The 25,263-nt window shown below is 34.7% G+C and overlaps 1 protein-coding gene across 2 annotated transcripts; it reads left to right on the top strand.

Moving 5' to 3' along the window:
- Positions 1–24,168, top strand: LOC145268666 (uncharacterized). 2 transcript variants are annotated; one of them, XR_013864913.1, is made up of 2 exons: positions 1–161; positions 15,865–16,344. XR_013864913.1 is itself a non-coding variant. In XM_080124153.1 (2 exons), exon 2 carries the CDS (start codon positions 23,699–23,701, stop codon positions 24,077–24,079), a length of 381 nt encoding a protein of 126 aa, XP_079980279.1. In that variant the 5' UTR covers positions 24–161; positions 23,641–23,698; the 3' UTR covers positions 24,080–24,168. The 2 variants fall into 2 exon arrangements, 1 of the variants encoding a protein (XP_079980279.1); XM_080124153.1 differs by lacking the exon at positions 15,865–16,344 and adding an exon at positions 23,641–24,168 and having other exon boundaries at positions 24–161.
- The last annotated feature ends 1,095 nt before the right edge of the window (positions 24,169–25,263 follow it).

The raw sequence follows: 25,263 nt of genomic DNA on the forward strand, positions 1-25,263 counted from the left end.
CCCTCACAAAACCAAATTGTAGTTCCTCAGTTGAGTTGGTGCTTTTGCTGTATCAACAGGACGAAAAATTTTATTTGAATATTTCTTTTTTAAAAAAAACAAAACAAAAAGAAAAAGTTCGCCGAACAGTTCCTTTTGAGGTTTTCGTTTTTGTAATTTCAGTAAGTCAAGTTTTTTTGTTTAAAACAAAAAAAAAAGTTTCAAATTGCTGATGTATATCAACTAAGCACCTGCCTTTCTAATTTTGATTTTTTTTTTAGGGAAATTCGTGTTTTGAACGAATAACACGTTTTAAAATTGTCGCCAACAATTATTTTCTTTTTAGTGCTCCAAAATTATTAATGGTTTTCAATTAAGACGAACAAAAACAACCAATTTTACCGAACATTTTTTTTTTTTTTTTTTTTCAGTATTTTTTTTTTTTTCTTGTAAATAATTTACCTTCTGTCAGCAAATTTGTAACTTTTTAAAATTATATGTCAAAAGAAAAGAAAAAAAATGAATACCAGTACGGATTCCTGCGTCGGTTGTTCGCACAAGTACTTCAATGTGATCGCTAAATTTTATGAAAAGGAAGAACTCAGCCGGGAATTCTTCAGATCACATGGTGTCTTACCGAAAGACGTCAATTGCTCTAATTGTAACCGACCATGTTCTTTCCGGAGGGACAAATCTGTTTGGCGTTGCACGCACTCGTATTTGATCCCGAAAACGAAAAAAAGAAAATACTGTAACTTTAGTATCGCTGACGCAAATGGAACCTTTCTAGAAAACACCCGAATTTCATGCTGGAAATTATTACTGTTTGTCAACCATTTTCTAAGTAATTTGTGGGATCATCGGACTGTCAGAGAAAACTTGGATTTGTGCGGCCATTCCACTGTAAACTGGCGGTCGTTTTGCTCCGAAGTTTGCGTACATTGGCTTCAAAACCAAGAGCCGATCGGAGGTGAAGGGGTTGCCGTCGAGATTGGCGACACGCTGATCGTCCGTCGCAACATTAAACGTAAACGGGTGTTTACCACGATCAGATTATTTGGAGGAATCGAACGGGTTTCGAAGCGCAGCTTCGTTGTCGCCTTGACCGGCCCGGACGACAAACGAAACAAAGAAACTCTACTCCCGATCATCAAGAAATCTGTTCGCCCTGGATCGATTATTTATAGTGATTGTTGGAAAGCTTTTGGCAATCTCCAGGAACACTACCAGCATTACACGTTCAATTCCTCTGAGAGCGTTGTGAAACTGGAAGACCCCACTGTCCACACCCAGAATATTAAGCGCCTGTGGGTGGATATAAAACAGCGGGTGAAGAGGCCGGGCGTCCGAGCAACTTACATGCATCAATATCTGGCCAGGTATTTATTCCTTAAAAGTGAGACGGATAAAACGAAATTACTGCACAAGTTTTGTCATCAAGTCGGATTACTCTACAGAATTAAGTCGGAAAAGCAACAGCAATAACCCCCTGTCCACCGTTTGCAATCACTGCGTGAATTTATTGCGAGAAAATAAACAAAAAAAAAAAAACTCTGGCGTTTTTAGGAGATTGTTACCCCCCACTTCTAAATTCCACAATTTACACCTTTTTCCATGTTAATCGCATCGATTACAAAACTTTCAGATTGTAAATAAAGAATTTACTAATCAATAGGTTATCAGTTTTCAATTTATAACGAGCTATTAACTTGAACACCCATTTTGTGACCCTCACCGAGAAAAAAAAAAAAAAAATATTGCGACTCACGTGACCGGTGAATATTCCCGTCTAAAAAAAGGAACTTAAATCCTCTATTTCAACCACGTCGTCTCGTTTAAAAGAATCCCAACCATAAACTGAAAAAAAATGGTACTTCTACAGTTTATCGCTGAAAATGGGGACTGGGGGGGGGGGCTATCGTTAAAATCAGGGAGAAATTCATATTTTAAACTATGATTGAAGTAGGAAATAATTCTACTTTTTTCATGGTTCTTTCCGGAAGTAAATTAAAAAATTAAACTAGATATTATTTCCTACTTAAAATACTGATTTCAGTCAAGTTTTACGACGTACCCCAGAGCGTATTATAAACACCCCAACCTCCTCATGTTAAGAACGCCTTTCGGAATAAACACAATCAATCCTCGGAAGCCGTTCTTAGCATGGGAAGGTTGGGGGGGGGTATTCCGAAAGGCGTTCTTAACATGGGGAGGTTGGGGTGTTTATAATACGCTGGGCCCCAGCGTATTATATATATTATATCAGAGGGAGAAATCAGTCAATTTTTACGACGTGCCCCAGCGTCGCTGGGGCACGTCGTAAAAATTGACTGATTTCTCCCTCTGATTCTAATGATAGGTGCCCGAAAAAATGGCGTCTCCGTTTTCGGCGATAAACTCTAGAAGTAAAAAAATAATTTCAATTTGGTAAAAAAAAAAAAATTGGGTGCTTCTGCATTTTATTGCCGAAATTAGAGACTCCATTTTATTTCACGCACCTGTTGTGCAAATGTAAGGGAGACACTTATTTTAAACTATGCATGAAATAAATAACAAAATTCCGGGAAGAACTATGAAAAAAAAATGGATAAATTACTGAAAACGGGGAAATGAAAACAAAAACATTTACTGTATAAAAATTTATCAAAATATAATTGTAAAAACATTGAAAAGTTTCTATAAGAAAATATAATTTTAATATAATATTGCAATGAAAGCAACGTTGGATTTTTTTAAAAATTTTTTTAAATATTTTATAAAAATCCGACGTTGCTTTCATTACAATATTATATTTTCTTACGGAAACTTTTCAATAAATGTTTTACAATTATATTTTGATAATATTTTATACAGTAAATGTTTGTTTTCATTTCCCGTTTTCAGTAATTTATTTTTTCCATAATTCTTTCTAGAAGTTTAATTTTTTTTTTTTTTTTTTTTTTTTTTTTTGTCATGCTTCGACCATAGTTTAAAATAATGGTGTCTCCCTTACATTTGCACAGCAGCACTCAGGTGCATGAAATAAAATGGCGTCTCCAATTTCGGCAATAAAGTGTAGAAGCACCAATAATCAATTTTTTGCAAAATTTTATGGAAAATGTTTTATGCACAGAAAAAACTTATTTTCTTGTGGACATGCCATGTCTATGCCGACATGTTCAGCTTTCAAAAACAAGTTACGCGTTGGATTTTTTCCAACGCTAAAATAGGACATTACTGTAATATTAGTTTTCAGCATACTTGAAAACATAAAAATCGCTATCTAGCTGGAAAGAAAGTATAATCCCCCCCCCCTTTGTTTTTTTAGACGGGAATATTCACCGGTCACGTGAGATGGCTACAAAGTGAACTAAGTGGAAAAACACACACACATTTTTAGGGGGTGGACACTCTTGTACAGGTTAGGTTCGCCGTACGGAAAAAAAAAAGTAAAAAAATTCAAATGTATATTATCAAAGGCAAGATAAATTACGGTACTGGTCGCGATTAGAGTTCCCTGCCGAACACCCTAAAAAAACACTGACTTCTCCCTTAGTTACCATAGTAACTAAACGATCATGAATTTTTATCGACTTTGTTTTACTGTTTATGAATATTGAAATAAAAGACATTACTACACATTTATTAATAATATCTCACTTTTATCGACTTTTTGTTTTACTGTTTATGTGTCACTTTTATCAACTTTTTCTTTTTTTTTTGAAATGACTACGTTTTACTGTTTATGTCTCACTTTATTTTTATATTGTACTAGTGCAGTTAGTGCACTTATTGATCCGTGTTGAAATAACGTTATTTAAAAAGCCATTCTTAACATGGGGAGGGTGTTTTTTACCTATTCTCTACTTTAACCTTACAATTGAATAAAAAAACATTAAACTTTAATTAAGCTTAGAAATACGATTTAAAATATAGCGCGGATCATAAGTGCACTAGCACCCATTTTTTTTATTAATAAATGTTTAGTAATTATTTTTCTTTTAATATTCATAAACAGTAAAAACGTCATTTAAAAAGAAAATGCTATTTAAAGAAAAAAGTCGATAAAAGTGACACATAAATAATAAAAAAAAAGTCGATAAGTGATTAAAAGTGAGATATTATTAATAAATGTGTAATGTCTTTTATTTCAATATTCGTAAACAGTAAAACAAAGTCGATAAAAATTCATGATCGTTTAGTTACTATGGTAACTAAGGGAGAAGTCACTTTTTTTTTTTTTTTTTTTTTTTTTTTTTTTTTTAGGGTGTTCGGCAGGGAACTCTAATCGCGACCAGTACCTGTTTTTACTAACTTTAAAGTGTTTAATTGGTTCAAAAAAGTGTCGAGCGATTGATATGAACTAGAAAATGGCGGCGAAAACTGACACCCTAAATATTTTAAAGTTCTGATGCGTTAAACATAAAATTAAACAAAATACTGTGGTGAAGGTTGAGGTTGACAATCCAGCCACTTTTCAAAAATCGATAAAAAAAAAAAAAAAAATGATGGACGACGTACACGCATGACACTGAAAGTAATTAATCCTCCCTCTGACACGTGACCGGAAGTTAGGGGCATATGTGTATTTGTTTTGATTTTGTTAGGTGTTCCTGTTTACGATGCCTCCCCACGGGACAGTTAGACACCAGGGTCGTTTTTTAATGTGGAGAAAAGGAACAAAAAATAATTGTCTCGGTCGTGAAGGATTTCTCCTCCATTATCTGAAGAACAGATACAACACTTTGATCTTGAGATGTTAGTACTAGTGCAGTTTCGACCACGCGAGAAATACGAACTTTAAAAAAAAAAACTGGGGTTTGTATTACTGTACACATAGATTCGAAAAAGTTGTCAAAAAAAAACAAATATATAACAAACAATTGTTATCAAAGTCAAGTTACTTTTCTACCTAACTGGATATATTTTTCGTGTTTTTATTCAATGTAACATGTTTATTCAGCTCGAAAAGCATATAGTGTTTACCGATGTATTGGAAAATTCAAAATGGCGCCCGACGCTCTCTTTAACACGGTAAGTTCAGGAAAAGATGTTATAAATAATAAACTAGACAAAATACTGTTAGAAATTCGCTCATTATATGTTACCGTGACATAAGTTGACATATATTCGGTGTTTTTTTAATAGTATCTTGTCTAGTTTATTATTTATAACACCTTTTCCCAAACTTACCATGTTAAAGAGTGTCGGGCGCCATTTTGAATTTTCGAATACATCGGTAAACACTGTGTTTTTTGAGCTGAATAAACATGTTACATTGAATAAAAACAAAAAAAATATATCCAGTTTGGTAGAAAAGTAACTTATCTTGCCTTTGATAACATTTGTTTGTTATATATTTGTTGTTTTGACAACTTTTTCGAATCTGTGTACAGTAATACAAACCCAAAAACTGCACTAGTACCAACACCTTACAAATACACATATGCCCCGCCCCTAACCTCTGGTCACGTGTCAGAGGGAGCGTTAATTACTTTCAGTGGCATGTTGTTGCCGTGATGTTGGTCGTCCGCCATGTTTTTTTTTTTTTTTTTTTTTTTTTTTTTTTTTTTATAGCGATTTTTGAAAAGTGGCAGGATTTTCAACCTCTGCGGACTTTTTTTGTTCTACCAATGCGGTCATTAAGAATGTTAAGTTTAAAATATTTCAAACTGATATAAATATAATATAAATTATTGCACAAAAATTAGTAAATTTTTTACTTGGTTTCAACGTTTTTCTTTAAACTGACTACCCGTGAAGTTTTCGGGTATGCTGAAAACGAATATCACAATTTTCCGCAAAAAAGTAGTTTTCCAGCTAATAAGTAATGTAATTCCTTATGTTAAAAATGGTGCAAGTGTGTGTACAACAGAGGTTATCACTTTTAACTTAAGGAATTACACTGCTTAATAGCAGGGAAATTTAAATGCGATATTCGTTTTCAGCATACCCGAAAACCTGCTTAAATCGTCATTTTAAAGGAAAGTGTCAAGGTGGAAACAAGTAAAAAAAAAAAAAAAAAAAAAAAAAATACCAAATAATTAAATGAAAACCATTTTTATTTGGAATTACTTGATTGACTTTAAAATCTAGTAATCAATTTATTAAAATATTCTAGTAAATTAACTAATTTAATAAACAAAAATGTCATAAAAACTGAATTTAACTTGAAAATACTATGGAAAAAAAATAGCTTTTTAAATGTAATCAAGAAAAAAAATTTTTACTTAAATAATTTGAAATAAGAAAAATATTTGATTTTATTGTGCAATTTATAGCAGTTTGACATATGTAAAAAAAAAAGGGGGGGGGGTATGTAAGCGAGAAAAAAAAGCGGAAGTTGTTCAGGGAGAACAAAAAAAAAAATCTGTGTTGCCATTAAACTTTTTTATGACCTAACCCAGTGTAATTTTATCTCCTAAATCAGAATCTGGGGTTGTATTACTTACTATACACAGATTTGAAAAAGTTGTCAAAAAAAAACAAACAAATATATAATAAATGTTATCAATGGCAAAATAAATTACTTTTCTACCTAACTGGATACTTTTTTAGTGTTTTTATTTAATGTAACATGTTTATTCAGCTCGAAAAACAGTGTTTACCGATGTATTGAAAAATTTTAAATGGCGCCCGATTTCTTTTTTTTTTTTTTTAACACGATAAGTTTGGGAAAATGAGTTGAAAATAAAAAAAAATACTAAACAAAATACTGTTAGAAACTCGCTCAATATATGCTATCATGACATAGTCTGACATATATATTCAGTGGGTCTTTAACAGTATTTTGTATAGTTTCTTATTTTTAACTCATTTTCCCAAACTTACCGTGTTCAAGAAGCTCGGGCGCCATTTTTAATTTTCTAATACATAAACATGTTACATTAAATAAAAACATAAATCATCCAGTTAGGTAAAAAAAATAAATAAATGAATAAATAAAAAATAACTTGCCTTTGATAACATTTATTTGTATTTTGGGTATTTAAGATTAGGTCCACCTCCACAATTTAAGTAACACCTTCTACGGGTTTTCGACTATGCTGAATACGAAAATCACATTGAAATTTTGCAGAAATAAGTAGTTATCGAGATATAACAAGTTGTATTATGCATTGTATTCTTTGACGGCCATCTTTTTTACGCGCTTGCAATGTCAGTCATAGATGAGTAGATTTGTTTACAGCACGTGCGCGCGTAAAAAAGATGGCCGCTAAAGCATACAATGCATAATACAACTTGTTATATCTCGATAACTAATTATTTCTGCAAAATTTCAATGCGATTTTTGTATTCAGCATAGTCGAAAACCTCTAAAAGTCGTCCGTCATTTAAAAGAAAATTGTGCAGGTGGACCTAATCTGAAAAGTTACCGTTTCTTTTGTTTTTTTTTCACTAAACTGTCGCCAGGTGGCGCTTTTTGGATATTTTGTTAGTGACAAGCTTACTTTTTTTTTTTTTTTTTTTTTTTTTTTTGTAGGGGGCGGGACAGAAAAATCCAATGTTGCTTTAATTTGAAAAATGTTTTATTGCAGTTATTAAATTGTACAGGGGTAAAAAAATCCAATTTTACTTTAACTCCAAAAAATGGTTCTTGTCTACATTTTGGGCCTATGAAAAAAATTTTTAACCCTTGATGTCACCTGTCACCGCACGGAGATGTCATACTCCAAAAATTACATAAATCAATCAAGTAGTTTAACAAATTTTGACACATTTTATGGCAGGATTAGATGCGCCATCTTAATTTCAAATGATAGGCTGTCGACACCTTTCAGGAATGTAGGATCAACAAGAGCAGACAATCAACTTTTCATCCTCCAAAAATCCTTTCATTTTTACAACTCAACAGATTTTCAGGGGCGCTGAGAACGAAAATAACATCTAAAATTCCGGCAAACGGGTTGTTTCCAAGATATGAAGAAACATTTACTTTTTTTTTTTTTTAAATGTAAAATGAGAACCACTTTACATACAATGAATACAATTTAACATAAAATGAGCACCATACGTCGACCCTCCCCCTAACAAAAATTCTGTTTACATTGGGGGGGGGCGAGACCATAGACTTCAGAAACAGAAAATGGCAAAACCTTTTTTTCTTAAATAGAATTTCAAATTATTTTTTTTATAATACAAAATAAATTAATATAACGATTTTTCTTAAATAGAATGTCAAGCACTTTTTCCAGTAATATTGTCTAGAATGTAACATAATTTTGTGCTTGTCTATAATTGGGCCTAAAAAAAAAAAAATATTTTACAAGAAAAATCCGAAAAAACTTTATAAATGTATGTACTTGTCACTGCATGAAGATGTCATATTCCAAAACTCGCGTAAATCGATCAAGTAGTTTAAATTTTTTTATTTAAGAAAATCAAATATAACATTCTAGCGAAGAATTGCTTCACGCCATCTTGTTTGTGACCGATATGCTACTAACGACACCTGCTTAGGGTTGTTGGAAATATAGGATCAACAAGGACAGACAATTGGCAAACCCCCTTTTTTTTTTTTTTTTTTTTTTTTTTTTTTCAAAACTATGCACTTTTTTATAATACAATAAATTTAATTTACTTATTTATTAAATAAGTTGACTTTTAATAAAGAGAATGTCGAAAACACTGATTTTTTTTTTTTCGTTTGAAAACACTTTAATAATTGAACATGAAAAACTCAGATGAAAATATACAAGATAAATCAAGTATTTTTTTTTTTTTTATAGGGATTTTGTCGGGCATTCTTCGTTGTGGGGAGATAACCACTGACGAATTGCTCCAGAATAGGGGCTCATAACCAGTGCACTAATTTATTTCTTCAGATTTGTATTAGGGATAACCCTTTGGATCTAAATGCCATTAATATGGAAGAACTGTGCTATTTGCTTAGGAAGAATTCAAAAGTTGTCGACTTTCTACAAGCTCAAAATTTTAATTTCGGCATGCGAAATTTGTCTCTGTGGAAGGGACATGACATTTCAGACAAGAAATAGACCGTCGGGTTTTTGTTGATGTAAGCGTTGTCAGGTATACGTAAAGGTAGCTTTTTTTTTTTTTTTTTTTTTTTTTTTTTTTCTTTCCAGGTTCCAAAATACCGCTGAAGGAGCTCGTAAAATTTTTATATCTATGGATTTAGGCAAGTCCGTTCCACAGCAGACATCCTAACTATAACCTCAGAACGTATATACCATTCACTGGACAAAGCAGGGGAGGGTAGAGCGGTAGAGCTCTAGATATATCTAAGGCTTTTGACAGGGTATGGCATGAGGGTCTTAAGAAAATCAGATCCTACGGTATCACTGGAAGAATACATAACATAATTAAATCCTTAGATAACAGAAAAATCCAGGTTGTTCTTGACGGTCGTACATCTAAACAATATGATATAAATGCGGGAGTGCCTCAGGGGTCTATCCTTGGACCTCTGTTATTCCTAATATTCATAAATGACCTCCCTGATAAAATTGTCTGAGATGGATATATATGCTGACAACACCACGCTCTATAACAGACATGACAGGAAAACAAATGAACACATATCTAAAGAAATAGCAGAAACACTAGAGGATGACCTCCAGTTCATAATGGAATGAGGATAAAAATAGACGGTCACATTCAATGCTGCCAAGACTAAACTTGTTTCCTTTAATAATTACAAGAAACCTTCCCTACCACCAAAAGCAATGGCCAATGACTCTTTATGTGAAAGTACATCTTTTAAACTCCTCAGCCTAACATTCACAGGAAACATGAGTTGGAACAATTACATTGAGAGTATTGCCAGGACCGCTGCAAAGAAGGTAGGCTCTCTCTACCATGCTAGAAAGCTACTAACGACCGAAAGTATCCTATACCTCTATAAGGCCACCATTGGCCCATGTATGGAGTATTGTTGTCATATTTGGACTGGTGCATTTTTCACTAGTCTCTCGCTCCTAGACAAGGTTCAAAAGAGTCATTCAACCTAATAGGTCCTGAATTATCATCTAAACTTCAGCCTCTGTCCTATCGACGAAACGTTGCATCTCTCTGCCTGTTCTACAAGTACTTGAACGGTGAATGCTATCACGAACTTCAAGCACTTGTGCCCCATCGACATAAATACCCCTGGCAAACCTGACAAGCAGCTAAATCCCACCCCTTCACAGTAGAGATCCCTAGATGTAAGAGAGCCTTCTACTCCAGTAGTTTCTTCCCCCAGAGCAGCTAGACTTTGGAATTCCCTTCTTGGTCCCTGCTTCCCCAACTGTACTGACATGCAGAAGTTCAAGTGTAACGTGAACCGACGTCTTGCTGCCCAACTCCCTGCACAGTACCTCTGATGCTTATGTCCCTGATAGTAGCCCCCTACAACAAAGTGGCAATGTGCCTTGTTTGGGGTGAAAATGTAAGCTACAAAACTGGAGTGCCGAATTTTGACTAACCGATCTATGTGACTGGCGAATGTTTGTCAGGGACATTTGTGTTGAACATTTTTTTTTTTTAAGACATCCCCAAATACTTGGTGGCGAGTTATGTTCAGTAGAAACTGATGAAAGTCTTTTTTCTCTAAGAAAAAGTCACACCGGGAGACTCACTAGAAAGTTGTGGGTGTTCGGCGAATACAAACACTCAACAAAACGTGGGTTTTTGGTGAACGTTCCTGCAAGAAATGCGGTGACACTAATACCAATAATAAAAAGATATATTCGGCCAGGCACGACCATAGTTTCAGATTGTTGGCGGGCTTATGATAGACTGGGTGCTGAAGGGTACTGCCACTTAAGCGTCAACCACAGGTACCATTTTGTAGATCCAAGCACAGGTGCCACTACAAACCATGTAGAACGCATGTGAGCAGAGGCCAAAAAAAAAGAAACAAAAACAAGTGTGATACCCGTACACATGTGGTCGAGTCGTACCTGGCAGAGTTCATGTGGCGGCAGAAGTTTTCCAGAAATCCACTACAAAGTCTGTTTTACCATATTGCGGAAATGTATCCCCTTTAATTGCTTAATTTAACTGTTTTCTATTTTTATAGAAATGACCTGTGGTAAATTTTTACGTTAGCTCCACCTCCACAATTTGTTTTTTAAATGACGGTAAAAGGTTTTCGGGTACTTGTACAGTTTAATCAATTCATTGAAAATGGAAATGTCAAACAGTTATATTTTACGTATCCGTTTTTTTGGACTGAAGATTTAAAAAAAAAAAAAAAAAAAAAAAAAAAAAGTTTTTCCTTTTACAGCGGAAAAACACGGTTTTTATAAGAGCGCGTTGAAGTCGGCCAATCAACCATTATGGAAATTTTTAACACGCCATGGGGAGATAACTCCAGTTAAAGCGCTGAGACTCCCTCCCTATCTTTATTACTAGCTTTTTTTTTCCCTAAAAATCGAACCTTTTGCTCGGTATCATAACAAATTGTTTTTCGCTGTAATAAAAAATTAAAAAAAAAAACTACTTGATGAAATTAAGTGAAATTTTTTTAGAACTTAGTTCCATAATGGATACGTACCATATTTTATTTTTAATTATTTATTTATTTTTTTTTTTTCTCGATATTTTCATTTTTATTGTCTTGATTAAACTGTACAAGTACCGGTTTTCGACTTTGGTGAACAAGAAAATTTCATTTAAATTTTTCAGAGATAAGTAATTTGGAGACCTGTATTATGCGCTCTAATTCATTAGCTGCCATGTTTGTAAGTGTGTGCTATAAACAAAATCACTTTTCTGCAACTGACCAGTTTTGGTACTATTACAGTTTATCGCCGAAAATGCAGACACCATTTTTTTTTTTTTTTTTTCTTCACCTGTCGTCAAAATCAGGGAGAAATCAGTATTTAAATTAATTTGTTGACTCTTTAATGTTGCTTTAATCTAAAAAAGGTTTCATTAAAATTTATTTGTTGTTATAAAAATCCAATGTTGCTTTAATTGGTCGCGTTCAATGCTGCCAAGACTAAACTAGTTTCATTCAATAATTACAAGAAACCCTCTCTACCACCAATAGCAATGGCCAACGACTCTTTATCTGAGAGTCCATCTTTCAAACTCCTTGGCCTAACGTTCACAGGAAACATGAGTTGGAACAATTACATTGAAGGCATTGCCAGGGCCGCTGCAAGAAAGGTGGGCTCTCTCTACCGTGCTAGAAAACTACTAACACCCGAAAGTATCCTGTACCTCTATAAGGCCACCATTCGCCCATGTATGGAGTATTGCTGCCACATCTGGGCTGGTGCATCTGCTACTAGTCTCTCGCTCCTTGACAAGGTTCAAAAGAGAGTCGCAAATCTGATAGGCCCTGAACTGGCATCTAAGCTTCAGCCTCTGTCCCATCGACGAAATGTTGCATCCCTCTGCCTGTTCTACAAGTATTTTAGTGGTGAATGCTCTGATGAACTGCAATCACTTGTACCCCCACGACGCGAGCACCCTCGACAAACTCGACAGGCTACTAGATCCCACCCCCACACTGTAGAGGTCCCTAGATGTAAAAGATCTTTTTACTCCAATAGTTTCTTCCCCAGAACCGCAAGACTCTGGAATTCCATTCCAGGTCCCTGCTTCCCCAACAGTACTGACGTGCAGAAGTTCAAGTGTAACGTGAACCGACACCTTGCTGCCCAAATCCCTAGATAGTACCCCAGTAGTTGTTGCCCCTGATAGTAGCCCCCTACACCAAAGTGGCAATTTGCCTTGTTTGGGGTGAAAATGTAATAAAAATTGCAAAATTTTTATATTAAAATTATATTTTCTTACGTAGACATTTCAATGTCTTTGCAATTATTTTTTGACACCTTAAAATGTTTTGGTTTTCAAATGACGCTCGCCCGAATACTGCAGATGAGCCAAAATGTTTTTTTTTTTTTCTCCTGTTACCGGGTATTACATAGGGTGTTTATTATGAAAGCCGTTAACATTTTTAAAGAAAATTGTGGACGTGGACCTATGTGTTTATCGTACGTGTACACAAACATGGCAGCCAATGATTTACAGTGAATAATACAGGTAAATTGCGAAGGTGGATCCAATGTCAAGAAATACCATTATCTTTGTTTTTCATGTTTGCTTAATAAAGTCTATTTGCAAAAAAACAAGGCCACTAGCCATTAGTCGCGTGCTCTCGTGTAATGAATGAATGTGTGAATGTAGGATTGACATGAAATTCTTAAAAATAAACTAAAATGACCGAAAAAAATGGGCTGAAATGACTTAAATAAATAAAAAGTAAATGACTTAGAATGACTTTAATGAACTTAAGGATGAATTGAATGACCTTAAGAATCACTTGACTGCTTAAAAAATAACTGGAATTCTTCAAAAACAACTTGAATGATCTGGAGAATGACTTGAATAGCTTTGAGACTGACTGGTTGTAAAGTGGATGATCATTTTACATTTAATTAATACAGAAAAGTGATCCCCCACTTTATATCACAATAAGTACATGTAGTAAGAACAGATACTACACTTTGATCTTTGCGAAAAGGATAAGAAAAGCGGGATTTATTTGCTTCTCCACTGAGCAAATTAGGCACAAGGCCGATTTTTACTGTGAGGAGTGAAGGGGAAATGGGGACCAACTCCCCAGAGAGTAGGGGAGCTGGAAAGTGACAATTGGTATGGAGGGTTGCCCCCACATATGGTATTTGCTTGCAGTATCTGCCAGAACAGATACTACACTTTTAAGAAAAGCTTAAAAAGCTAAGAACAGCATCTATTAACAACAGACCTTTGATCTTAACCAAAAAGGCCAGGCACAAAAGTGTTACAAACCGACGGAGTGACTTGCATGCAACTAAAAACTGTTTTAGACCTTTTTAGGAAAAGGCATGTTAATTTATTTTGTATTTGTATTATAAAAAAAGTGTTTTTGACATTTCAGAAAAAAAAAGGGTTTTGTCATTTTTGTTTCCAAGTCGATTGTCTGCCCTTGTTGATCCTATATTTCCGACAACCCTAAGCAGGTGTCGTTAGTAGTGTATCAGTCGCAAACAAAATGGCGTGAAGCTATTCTTTGCTAGAATTTGTCATATTTGATTTCCCTTAAATAAAAAAAAAAAAACTACTTGGTTGATTCACGTGATTTTTGGAATATGACATCTTCATACAGTGACAAATACGTACATTATAAAGTTTTTTTTTTTTTTTTTTTTTTTTTTTTTTTTTTTTTTTAAGAAAGATTGTATACAACTGTAGTAAAAATATAATTCCCCCCCTCCTTTTTCCCTGGAGAAAGATTTACAGAAACTTTTCTAACAGTATGAGTTATCGATCCCTGTTTTTTGTCGGACATGACTTTAGTCTGCTGTTCTTGAAACTAAAATACACATTCGCCTAATGTTGTCTTGGAGAAGTGCCGGAAAAAAATTTCTTTATAAGCTCAAATTTAGACAAAAACCCCAAAAAAATGTTTCAGGAAAAAAATTGTTTTATTAAAATTATATTTTCTGACGCAGACTTTTCAATAAATGTTTTTACTATTATATTTTGATATTTTTTTTTTTTTTTTTTGTACAATAAATGTTTTGGTTTTCATATTTGTTCAGAAAAAAAAAATCTTTGTCATTCGACCAGGAAAAATTGGAGTTATTGCCCGCTAACAATGGCGCCGTCAGTGTAATGCAAAAGTGCCAAAGTTGAAGATGTACTGCAATTTAAAGAATTGCTGTTTTTCGTCCCCCATAGTTTTCAAAGGATTTCTGTGCAATTTTCGGCTGCACCGTAAAAAAGCCCTGATTTTTAAAAGTAATTTTGGATGTATTGTTTTGGGCTTGTCTTAATATAAACAGATTCAAGAAACAGGTAGAAAAATTTGTTATATATCTAACTGGATAACTTTTTTGTGTTTTTATTCAATATAACATGTTTATTCAGCTCGAAAAAGTGTTTACCGATGTATTTGAAACTTTAAAATGGCACTGAACTCTGAACACTAAGTTTGGGAAAATAAGTTAAAAATAAAAAAAACTATACAAAATACTGTTAGACACTCGCTCAATATGTTACCATGACATAGGCTGACATATATATGTTACGGTAACATATTGAACGAGTGTCTAACAGTATTTTGTATGGTTTTTATTTTTAACTTATTTTCTCAAACTTAGTGTTCAACAGTTTGGCGCCATTTTAAATTTTCCAATACATCGGTATACTGTTTTTTGAGCTGAATAAACATATTACATTAAATAAAAACACTAAAAGCATATACAGTTAGGTAGAAAAGTAACTTATCTTGTCTTTGATAACATTTATTTGTTTTTCTGACAACTTCTTTGAATCTGTGTACAGTAATACAACCCCTTTTGCTTTTTACAACCAACTCGAAAAAGTGGTAAAAAAAAAAAAGAAGTATGAGGATCGACCCCCGAACCGTTGAGGCAAAGTTGTGAAAAAAAAAAAAAGTGCAACGTTAACCATTGCCCCACCGCGACATGCTTACGGTAACACGTTTGAATTTATTTAATTACTTGGATTTGGCAGGTGCTCGTTTTAATGAGTTAATGAGGTCAAGTTTGACTGTGGTATTTCATTTACTGCTGAACGCTTCCCCCCCCCCCCCAAGATGTTATAGGAAAAAGACTAACCCACATGCGGCGAGCGACAAATATTGAATATTTATCTTCCTGAAATCGAGCGAATTAAATAGACAGGCGAGCTTTGTTGTTAACTGTGAGATATAACGATTTATATGTGATATAAAAAGTTTTAAAAAGTTGTGAAGCGACCGACCGCTTCTCCGAAAGAAGCCTTTTGTAGACATACAGAAAAAGCGAACACACATACATACATTTTCGCTTTTATATTTATAGATTAACTTTATATCATTTTAAAGAGTTTTTTTTTTTTTTTCTTCACTCTATCTAATAATTTAAATTACAATCGTTTTAAAAACAATTGTTTTCTTTTCAGAACATTGAATACAAGATGGAAAAAAGGCAAATTCGCACAATGTTCTTATTTCAATTCAAGCTAGGCCGAGGAGTTGCTGAAACGGCTCGCGATATCAACTTAGCGTTTGGCCCAGGAACCACTACTAAACGCACAGTACAATGGTGGTTTAAGAAATTTAGTGATGGCGACGAGAGTCTTGAAGGTGATGAGCAAAGTGATCCGCCATTGGATGTTGTGAAAATAGAAAACTGATAACAAAATTTTTAAAAATAAAATATTTATATGAAAACCTCCATTTTTGCTATTGGAAAAAATTTTTTAAAAGATTTTCAAAGAAAAGGATTTTTTTTTTTTTTTTTTTTTTTTTTTTTTGTCTTCACTGTAGCCAACAGCTCTGCAGAAATCCTTTGTAAACAACGGGGGACTAAACTGGAAGATAACCTCTTTCGGTTTTGTTTTTCAATTTTTTTCTTTAATAAAAATTAATTTTATTCCGAAGTTTGAGTTTACTTGTTTGTTATTAAACAAAAAAAAAAAAAAAAAAAAAAAAAAAAAAAATTATTTTCGATTTTCTTTTGCACATTATTTGACAAATATCTTAAGTGAAAACCAACATGGCGACTACTAACAACCATTAGAATACATTGAATAATAGATGTCTTAATATCATAAAACCTACTTGTTGGCGACAATTTTAAATGTGATATCTGTTTAAAACATATCCGAATACTAAATTCAACATTTTTAAAGCTAATTTTTTTTAGTTGGTATTCTAACGTATTTGGACTTTTTTTTTTTTTTTTTTTTTTTTTTTTTTTGTGGCAGTCAATTTTTGACATTTTTATGTAAAGTCCTATAATTAATTTTAAAAAAGACGATCACACAAAATAAAACCCGAGTTCATGAAACTGATAGTTGTTTTGTTCATGTGTACGAGCAGTACTCCCCCCCCCTCTTATTTTATTTTCATTTTTTTTTTTTTTCAGTGGACTATTTATCAACTTGACACTAAATCTACCAGATTAAAAAAAAGTCAATATTTTAAATACTTGTAAGGGTGCTCAGTTTCTAATGCAACGTTCTAGTAAAATCGATCACCCATTTTAGAACCACTCGACATTTTGCAGCCAAATTGCACGAATTTAACCCCCCCCCTCCCCACCGTTTTTTTTTTTTTTTTTTTTTTTTTTTTTTTTTTTGAATATTGTTTGAAATTTGCCCTTTTGCCAATCATATTTATGGTTATTTTCAAGTTTCGGCACCCGACATCTACAAAGGTTTTGTCTGGACTCGTACACGTGAACCCAAAGTTTGCATTTGCGGGTATGTTTTACAATAGATAGCAATGAAAAAGTGGTAATAAAAAACGAATAGAAATGTTACCAAAGGCAGGACGATTTACTCTTCTACCTTCCTGGATAAGTTTTCAGTGTTTTAACTTGTTTTTAAGTGTGAAACTAGTGCTGAGTGCCTAAGTTGAAATAAAAACAATAGGTACATTTTTTTTTTTTTTTTTTTTTTTTTTTTTTTTAACAATTGCGTTACCACTTATCAAAGTCCAGAGGCCACTCGAGGATACAGGTTAATGAGTGTACAGTAGTCAGTGGGACAATATAATAGTAATCGGTAGTAGTGGAAATTTGGTTAACTGGGTTACTTAAGAGGACTGCTCATCAAGTAATTGTTTACATTGTAGTCGGCTGGAAAGTTCCACAGTAGTTCTAAGAAAGAAGCTTTGTTCATGGAATCTACGTTTAGGTTTAGGCACAAATAAAGAGTGGGTAGCCTCGTAGATGTCCTCTCTTTCCTGCAACCTCACAGAAGAGATGTTGCGAGTTTGTCTCTGCTTTATCGTTATTTTCATGGCAAGTGCTCGACTGAGCTTCAATCTATGGTCCCCCTTCGCCAAACTTTCACAATAAACACTCGTCTAACTGAAAACACCATCAATAATCCCCCCCCACTCTTTAACTGTGCCTAAACCTAAACGCAGATTCCATGAACAAAGTTTCTTTCTTATAACTGCACGCCTATGGAACTGTCTTCCGTTTGCCTGCTTTCCAACTGACTACAATCTGATTGTCTTCAAGTCCAACGTAAACAAGTTCTTGATGAGCCGTTCCATATAAGTTAACCAATTTACCGAATTTCCATTACTAATGATTATTATTGTCCAATGTAAAAAAAAAAAAATTAGTCTAAATGTTATTTTACATTGCACTCTAGAGAACCTACTGTTTCTTTTATAAAATTATTTTATCTAACCTTCTTTCCAGTTAACAAAAAAATAAAATTAAGAAATTTATGTACGGGGTTTGAACCTACAGACCACGTTATGTAACAAAAATAAAAAACAAAAGTCAAACACGCTATCAACTTGCCCACAGTAGAATTTTCATGGCCTGTTCTATCATTGTTGCTATTCTTTAGAACTTTTTATATGCTCCCTAGATCATAATATCTGCGATTTGCGAACGGACGTTGTCTCTACATTTATTTACCTTGACTTTTATAAAATTTACACTATTTCTTCCTCTCGAGTGTTTTTATAAAAGCGAAACTGAATCGAAAGCGAAGGCAGTTTCTCAGCCTTTCATGCCGGGTCATCCAGAAAGAAATCAGCTTTGATCAATCTGGGGAAAACTCCTCATATCAGACAATTGCTATTCATTTGGACACTCCCTTTTTGTGGGGAGCTTGGTTTCTCCAACATCGTGGGGAAACAAATAAATGTAACGGCGGAAAGCTGAACTGGCTTTTAGCCAACTTTCATTTCTGCACCTGTATGAACCCATTCACTTAGCAAGTCAACATTTTGATTGACATTGTTAAATTTGAACGCTGTTCACTTCCTATGTCTTCGAAGCGGTAAGATGTAATGCTTTGTTTCACCTTCTTTTTCGCCTTCGTGTCATGGGTTCGAGCCTGCTTGACTACTATCACTTTTTTTTTGTGTGTGTGTGCTCAACACACACCTCCAAACACTCTGGCAATACCGGGCACCCCCGCTAGTTTAAATATAAATTAAATTTTTTTTTTTTTTTTCACAGTGAGCTAAAGTGGGTGCTCACTGTATGCTAATGTCTTAGTAAAATAGTTATCTCCCTCAGATCAGTGACGACAATATACAACAGCACCCTAAATGAAAACAAGCGAAAATATACCACTATGGTGCTCTCTCCTGTAGAGTGCAGAGACTTTCTCAAAATCTGGAAAATGCAACTTACAGAATTCCACCAGATATATTGGTACGATTTCTATCCATATTTTTACACGGTAGAACAATAAAATCGTCGCCCTAAAGAAAACAAGACTACAAATTTATTTTAAAGCTTTTATTGAAAAATCAATTTAGGTAACTTGATTATGTAGTAAAGCTAACATCTATTCAATGTAGCCGCCCTCAGCCTCAATCACCTCGATACGAGCCCGAAACTGGGAGCTTGGCGATCAAACTAGCTTTAGTGTTGTGGGAGGTCATGTTGGTGATGTTCTCAATGTATGACCAAACAAAGTAGTCCAGCGGGTTCAGGTCGGAGGAGGATGGGGTAGGGGGAGGGGGGGCTAGTGAGAGAAGAGTACAAAATTGTAGCACTCCATCTGAAGCCACCTGAAGCATCAAGAAATCACCACCCTCTTCAGGCTTCCTTTGATATTGTGGGAGGTCATGTTGGTGATGTTCTCGATGTATGACCAAATGAAGTAGTCAAGCGGGTTCAGATCGTGGAAGGAGGGAGTGTCAGTGAGAGAAGGGTACAGTAATAGCACTCCTTCTGAAGCCAAGTCTGGGTTGCCTGGGTGTTTGTAGGTGTGTGTGTTTTTGGGTAAATGAAAACAAAAATCGTTGGTTGTTTTAAAAAAGAGCAACTGAAGCCTTGATGCGCAGTTGGAAAATAATAAAGTGTGAAAAAAAAAACGTGTGACTTGGCAGGTGCCCGTTTTTGACAAGTTAATCAGGTCAACTTTGAGTGCGGGACAGTTTTTTTTATTTACCGCAAGTCTGCGCTTCTTTTTTTTTTTTTTTTTTTTTTTTTTTTTAATACGAAAAAGCTTAAGGCACATGCGGCGATCGAAAATTGTTGAATATTAATCTTTTAAAAGTCGGGCAAATTAAATAGACAGGCGACCCCGGTTGTTAACTCGTAGATATTATCATTTAAGCACGACATAAAAAGTTTTAAGAAGTTTTGAAGCGACTGATCAGATCTCGGAAAAAAGCCTTTCTTGGACATACACGAAAACGCGCACACACACACAGACATTTTCGCTTTTATATTATTTATGTTATTTTGGTTTTATAACACAGAAGAAATGAACATTTGGAATATAGACCTTTTCTCCTTATATATATGTACTAGCAGGGGGTAACCGACGTGGCCCGCAGGTGTGTTGTGGGGGGGAGGGGTGATCAAATCAACCCTGTTTTAAAAAAAAAAAAAAAAAACGTTGGCCGGGTGTTTGGAGGTGTAAAAGAAAAAAAAAAAGTTTTAGTAGGAAAGTAGGCTTGAACCCCCCCCCCCCAAACCTTTGATGTGGAGATGGAAACGAAATGGAAAAAAACCCTGGGACCTAGCCATCTCGGCCACGAGATAACCCACCCCCCTCCCTCCCTCCCCCTTCCCCGGGAGTTTTAATTTACTCAAGATCACACACATCTCCAAACACCTGGGCAACGCCGGGTACCCCCCACTAGTCTATATATATAAAAGGCAAAATGTGTGTGACCATTTCGTGCATGTCTTGCAAAGGCTTATTTCGCACACGCTCCCGGGGGGGGGGGTTACAATCGCTTAGAACTATTTATATACCCGCTAGATAATAATATCTAGGATTTGGGAACGCGGGTCGCCTCTACATTTATTTACGTCGACTTCTATGAGATTCGCGCTATTTTGCCGTGTCGCCTGTTTGTCCTGCTTTTTAGTATAAATAAAGTGAAACTAAATTCAAACCATTCGGTTCTCGGCATTGCGCTGGGAAACGTCCAGAAGCAATCAGCTTTGATCAATGTGGGGCCAAACTCCTTATATCAGACAATTGCTATTCAATCTGGACAATGGGGAGCTGGTTTCCCCCTCCCCAACATCTTGGGGAAAAAGCCAGTCAAAGTTCGGTAAACAAACCCAAACGCTGCCCTGCAGCAAAAGTTAACTCCCTGACTTCTATTTGACCTCATTAATGAGTTCAAATAGAAGTCACGGAGGTAACTTTTATTGCGGACACGTGTCAATTCTGTTTTTAATACTTAAATAAATAAATTCAAACGTGTTTCCGTTAGTATTTTGCGGTGGCCCAATGGTTAACGTCGCATGTTCTTTTTTATACTTTAATTTCCAACTTTGCCTCAAGGGTTCGAGTTTGATCCTAGTACTTACCTACCAAAACCTTTTTTTTATCCCCCCCCCCCGAGTTTTGATTTACCCAAAACCACATACACCTCGAAACACCCGGGCAACGCCGGGTAACCCCCGCTAGTGTGTGTGTATATATGTATATATACATATACACACTGTCAATTTGTTTATACATAAGCAGTAATATATTGCTACACAGTTATGAGCAGGTTTCGGTTAGTTATTAGTAACTAGAGACCTTCAAGCGATACAGCTTATATGAAAGCAACATATATATATATATATATATATATATATATATATAGCTACTTCATTTAATCACCTAAACTAATATATGAAAATATAATTTTATGCATAAATTTTCAGTATTTACTTCAACAGTGCTCAAAACATAGGTAAAGCTAGTTAGTAAGTTATAAAAATACATATGACAATTAAGCTACACAGAATATTCCGCACTTCATTCAGGCTTATGCCTGACGAATTCTCACGAGAATGAAACGCAGAATATTCTGTGTAGCTTAATTGCCATATATATTTTTATAAAATTATATATATATATATATATATATATGACTTGGGGGCCATCAGCTAGAATCAAAACCCAAACATTCTTGAGAAGAAAATCTCACTTGTTTTTACTCTCTGAAAAACCGATGAATTCTTTTTTTTTAAATTCCCCAAAAACCATGAAAACAATGCAATTTAAAAAAAATTTTCTCAAAAGATTGAACTATATGTAAACTGAAATCTATCTATCTATCTATCTATCTGTAAAAGTGAAAGTGTGTGTGTGTGTGTCTGTGTACATTTCCCTACGCAATAACTCTGTCAATTTTAAGTCTACAGACTCGAAATTTGATATACAGGGTACTGAGATTTGGAAAAATCTTTAATCTGTTTTTGGCCAGAAATTTGGCTGTTAAGGGGTCAAAGTTCAACGATTTTACCTTTGAGAACTCTACCAAACTCCTCCGATAATTTTTGGTCTAAACATTTGAAATTTTAGATATAGGTTCCTTGGACATGAATCTTACTTAATAACTTGATTTTAACCCAAAACAATAAATATTAAGAGGTCATAATAGGGGTCAAAGTTAAAAAAAATCGACTGCTTTTTTTTTTTTTTTTGATCAACATACATCTCCAAACACCCGGGTAACGCCAGGCTAAAATGCTAGTATAATAATATCCAGAAAAAAAAAAAATTTTCATTTTTTTTTTTCTGGATATTATTATACTAGCATATCTATGTATATCCTTTTCATAATATTTCAAGTTAATGGTGAAACTTTTACCGTTATATTTCACTTTAATAAAGATTGAACAAAAATTTTGCAAAACGTATATTTGTACTTAGTTTTTTTGTTTTTTTTTTCTATATTTTTAATGTTTTATAAGACCTGTTCTTCGTGTATCTGTGACGCTATGTTACATTCTAATTTTTTTCATAATCACATTGATACACCGGTTTTTGCTTGATCACCGAAGTTAAGCAATAATGAGCCCAACTAGTACCAGGTTGGTGACTATTTGTATGTATCTTCACCCTGAAAAAGAACTCCTCACTGCGAAGAAGGTAGGCTCTCTCTACCGTGCTAGAAAACTAACACCTGAACATATCTTGTACCTCTATAAAGCCACCATTCACCATCTATGGAGTATTGTTGCCACATTTGGGCTGGTGCATCTGCTACTAGTCTCTTGCTCCTGGACAATGTTCAAAAGAGAGTCGCCAACCTGGGAGGTCCTGAACTGTCATAAAAGCTTCAGCCTCTGTCCCATCGACGAAATGTTGCATCTCTCTTCCTGTTCTACAAGTATTTCAATGGTGAATGCTCTGACAAACTACAAGCACTTTTACCCCCTTGACATACATACGCCCGACAAACCTAACAAGCAGTTAAACCCCACCCCTACGCAGTAGAGATCCCTACATGTAAGAGAGCTTCCTACTCCAATGGTTTCTTCCCCACAACTGCTAGACTTTGGAACTCCCTTCCAGGTCCCTGCTTCCCCAACTGTACTGACATGCAGAAGTTCAAGTGTAATGTGAACAGACATCTTGCTGCCCAACTCCCTACATAGTACCCCTGGAGCTTATGTCCCTGATAGTAGCCCCCTACATCAAAGTGGCAATGTGCCTTGATTGGGGTGAAAATGTAATTTTAAAAAAAAAGTATTTACAAAGTTGAAGATGGCCTCTGCCCCTCCAGGGGCTCAAGGCTATGGATGGATGGAAATCGAATTTTGTCTGTTTTATTCGATATAAACCCTGATCCTTCATCTTCAATATAGAGTAAAAATTACAATGAATTAATTTAATTTTACTAGTTTTTATCTGTATTTTTTTGTTATGGGTGTTGAAAATTAGTGTCATAGAAAAGACAGGATTCCATTTCCGTTTGATGAAAACCATTTTTTTTTTTTTTTGTTGCAGACTATCTACTAGTTGGCCAGTTGTGTACATATCCCAAGAGCGATAGGAGCCTTCTATCATGTCTGAAAGTGATTCAATATTCAAAGAACGAGATCAGAGATGCGCCGCTGTACAACTCATGCTCTCGACCAATCCAAGTTATGACAACAAGACCATTGCCAGCACCCTCAAAATGCAAATGCGGACAGTTCAACGCTTGAGGGCACAGCTCAATGCATCGGACGACCCTATGGAGGTGGTGGACCAAAAGTCTAAGGCTGATGACACTTCCAGGAAGACCCGGACCAAAGAGTCCATCGAAAAAGTCCAGGTAATCATTGATAAAGCCCCTGAGCGGCCTATTCGCCAGATTGCCAGAGATTTAGGTGTCTCACACACAACTGTGAATGCATGTCTGAAGGAGGACTTGAAGTGTAAGCCCGTGTCAAGCAGTGATTGAGGCTGAAGGCGGTTACATTGAATAAATGTCAGATCTACTACATAATCAAGTTACTTGAATCGATTTTTCAATAAAAGTTTTAAAATAAAGCCGTAGTGTTGTTTTATTTAGGACGACAATTTTATCGTTCCTCCCTGTAGATTTCAGTGCAGCCAACCAAAGGATGTAGTTTACTTTTTGCTCAGTTTAAGCCATGGACCAAATGTTTTCTGAAAAAAAAGCGTCAATTTTATCATCCCACCCGGTATATATTGAATATTTATATATATATATTATTTTGTGCTCCCTTTAAAAATTATGTTTTTAACTCTTTTTCAAAGTGTTTTTTAATATTAACTACTTGTTCTTATTATAAACTCTATTTCCTATTTGGTTCTATCGAGCTTTTACATCTGATTGAGATTACTTTATAAATATTAATTCTTTAATATTTATAATTTACTTTAGTTTTGCCATCTTGGATCATTTTGGTAAACTTAACTTTAATTCTTATTTCATTATATATATATCACCATTCAACTTTTTTTTTCTTCCTCCCTTTTTCTTCTTCTTCACTCATTTTCCTTAATTCAGTCTTGCCTCGACAGTCGAGCAGTATATTTCTTCCATTCCTTTTTTTTGCGCACGGTTTATCTTTCTTTTAATAATATATTGGAATTCTTTCCCTTTTCCTTGTACCTATTTGTGAATTATTCCACGGATTTCTGCCTTTTGGATTACTTTGGATCATCTTCCAATTACGCGATTCCCTTGGATTTTACGTGAAATCACTTTTTTATTCACCCTATTCCTTCTGCTTCACTTTTTGTTATCAAGTAAGAACTATAACTTACTTGTAGTTTCATTTAATACTTTTGCAAGCAAAATCCGATCCCGCATTTTGCTAATCCTACCCTCTGATAAGAAGGAAAGTATTTCTTTGAAACTTCACGGATTTAGGACTATCCACTTATTTAGTGTTTCCTTTTTAAAATTAAATATGTTTTTTTTAACTCTTTTTCAAAGTGTTTTTTTTTAACATGTTTTATTAACTAATTGTTCTTATGTATATAATGTATAAAAGGCTGTCTGTCTCCATATTTTCAAACTTTATCTCCTCTGAAACTGAAAGTTGCATAGCAGCACTATGGGCCTCAAATGATTGATTTTTTACGGGCCATTCTTTTACAGGTCTTTAGCTGGTT

This window comes from Euprymna scolopes, chromosome 44, assembly GCF_053919585.1.
Source record: "Euprymna scolopes isolate OS-2025 chromosome 44, ASM5391958v1, whole genome shotgun sequence".
NCBI lineage: Eukaryota > Metazoa > Mollusca > Cephalopoda > Sepiida > Sepiolidae > Euprymna > Euprymna scolopes.

Coding starts and splice junctions, on each gene's coding strand:
- LOC145268666 (XM_080124153.1), top strand. CDS start 23,699: ATGTCTGAAAGTGATTCAATATTCAAAGAACGAGATCAGAGATGCGCC.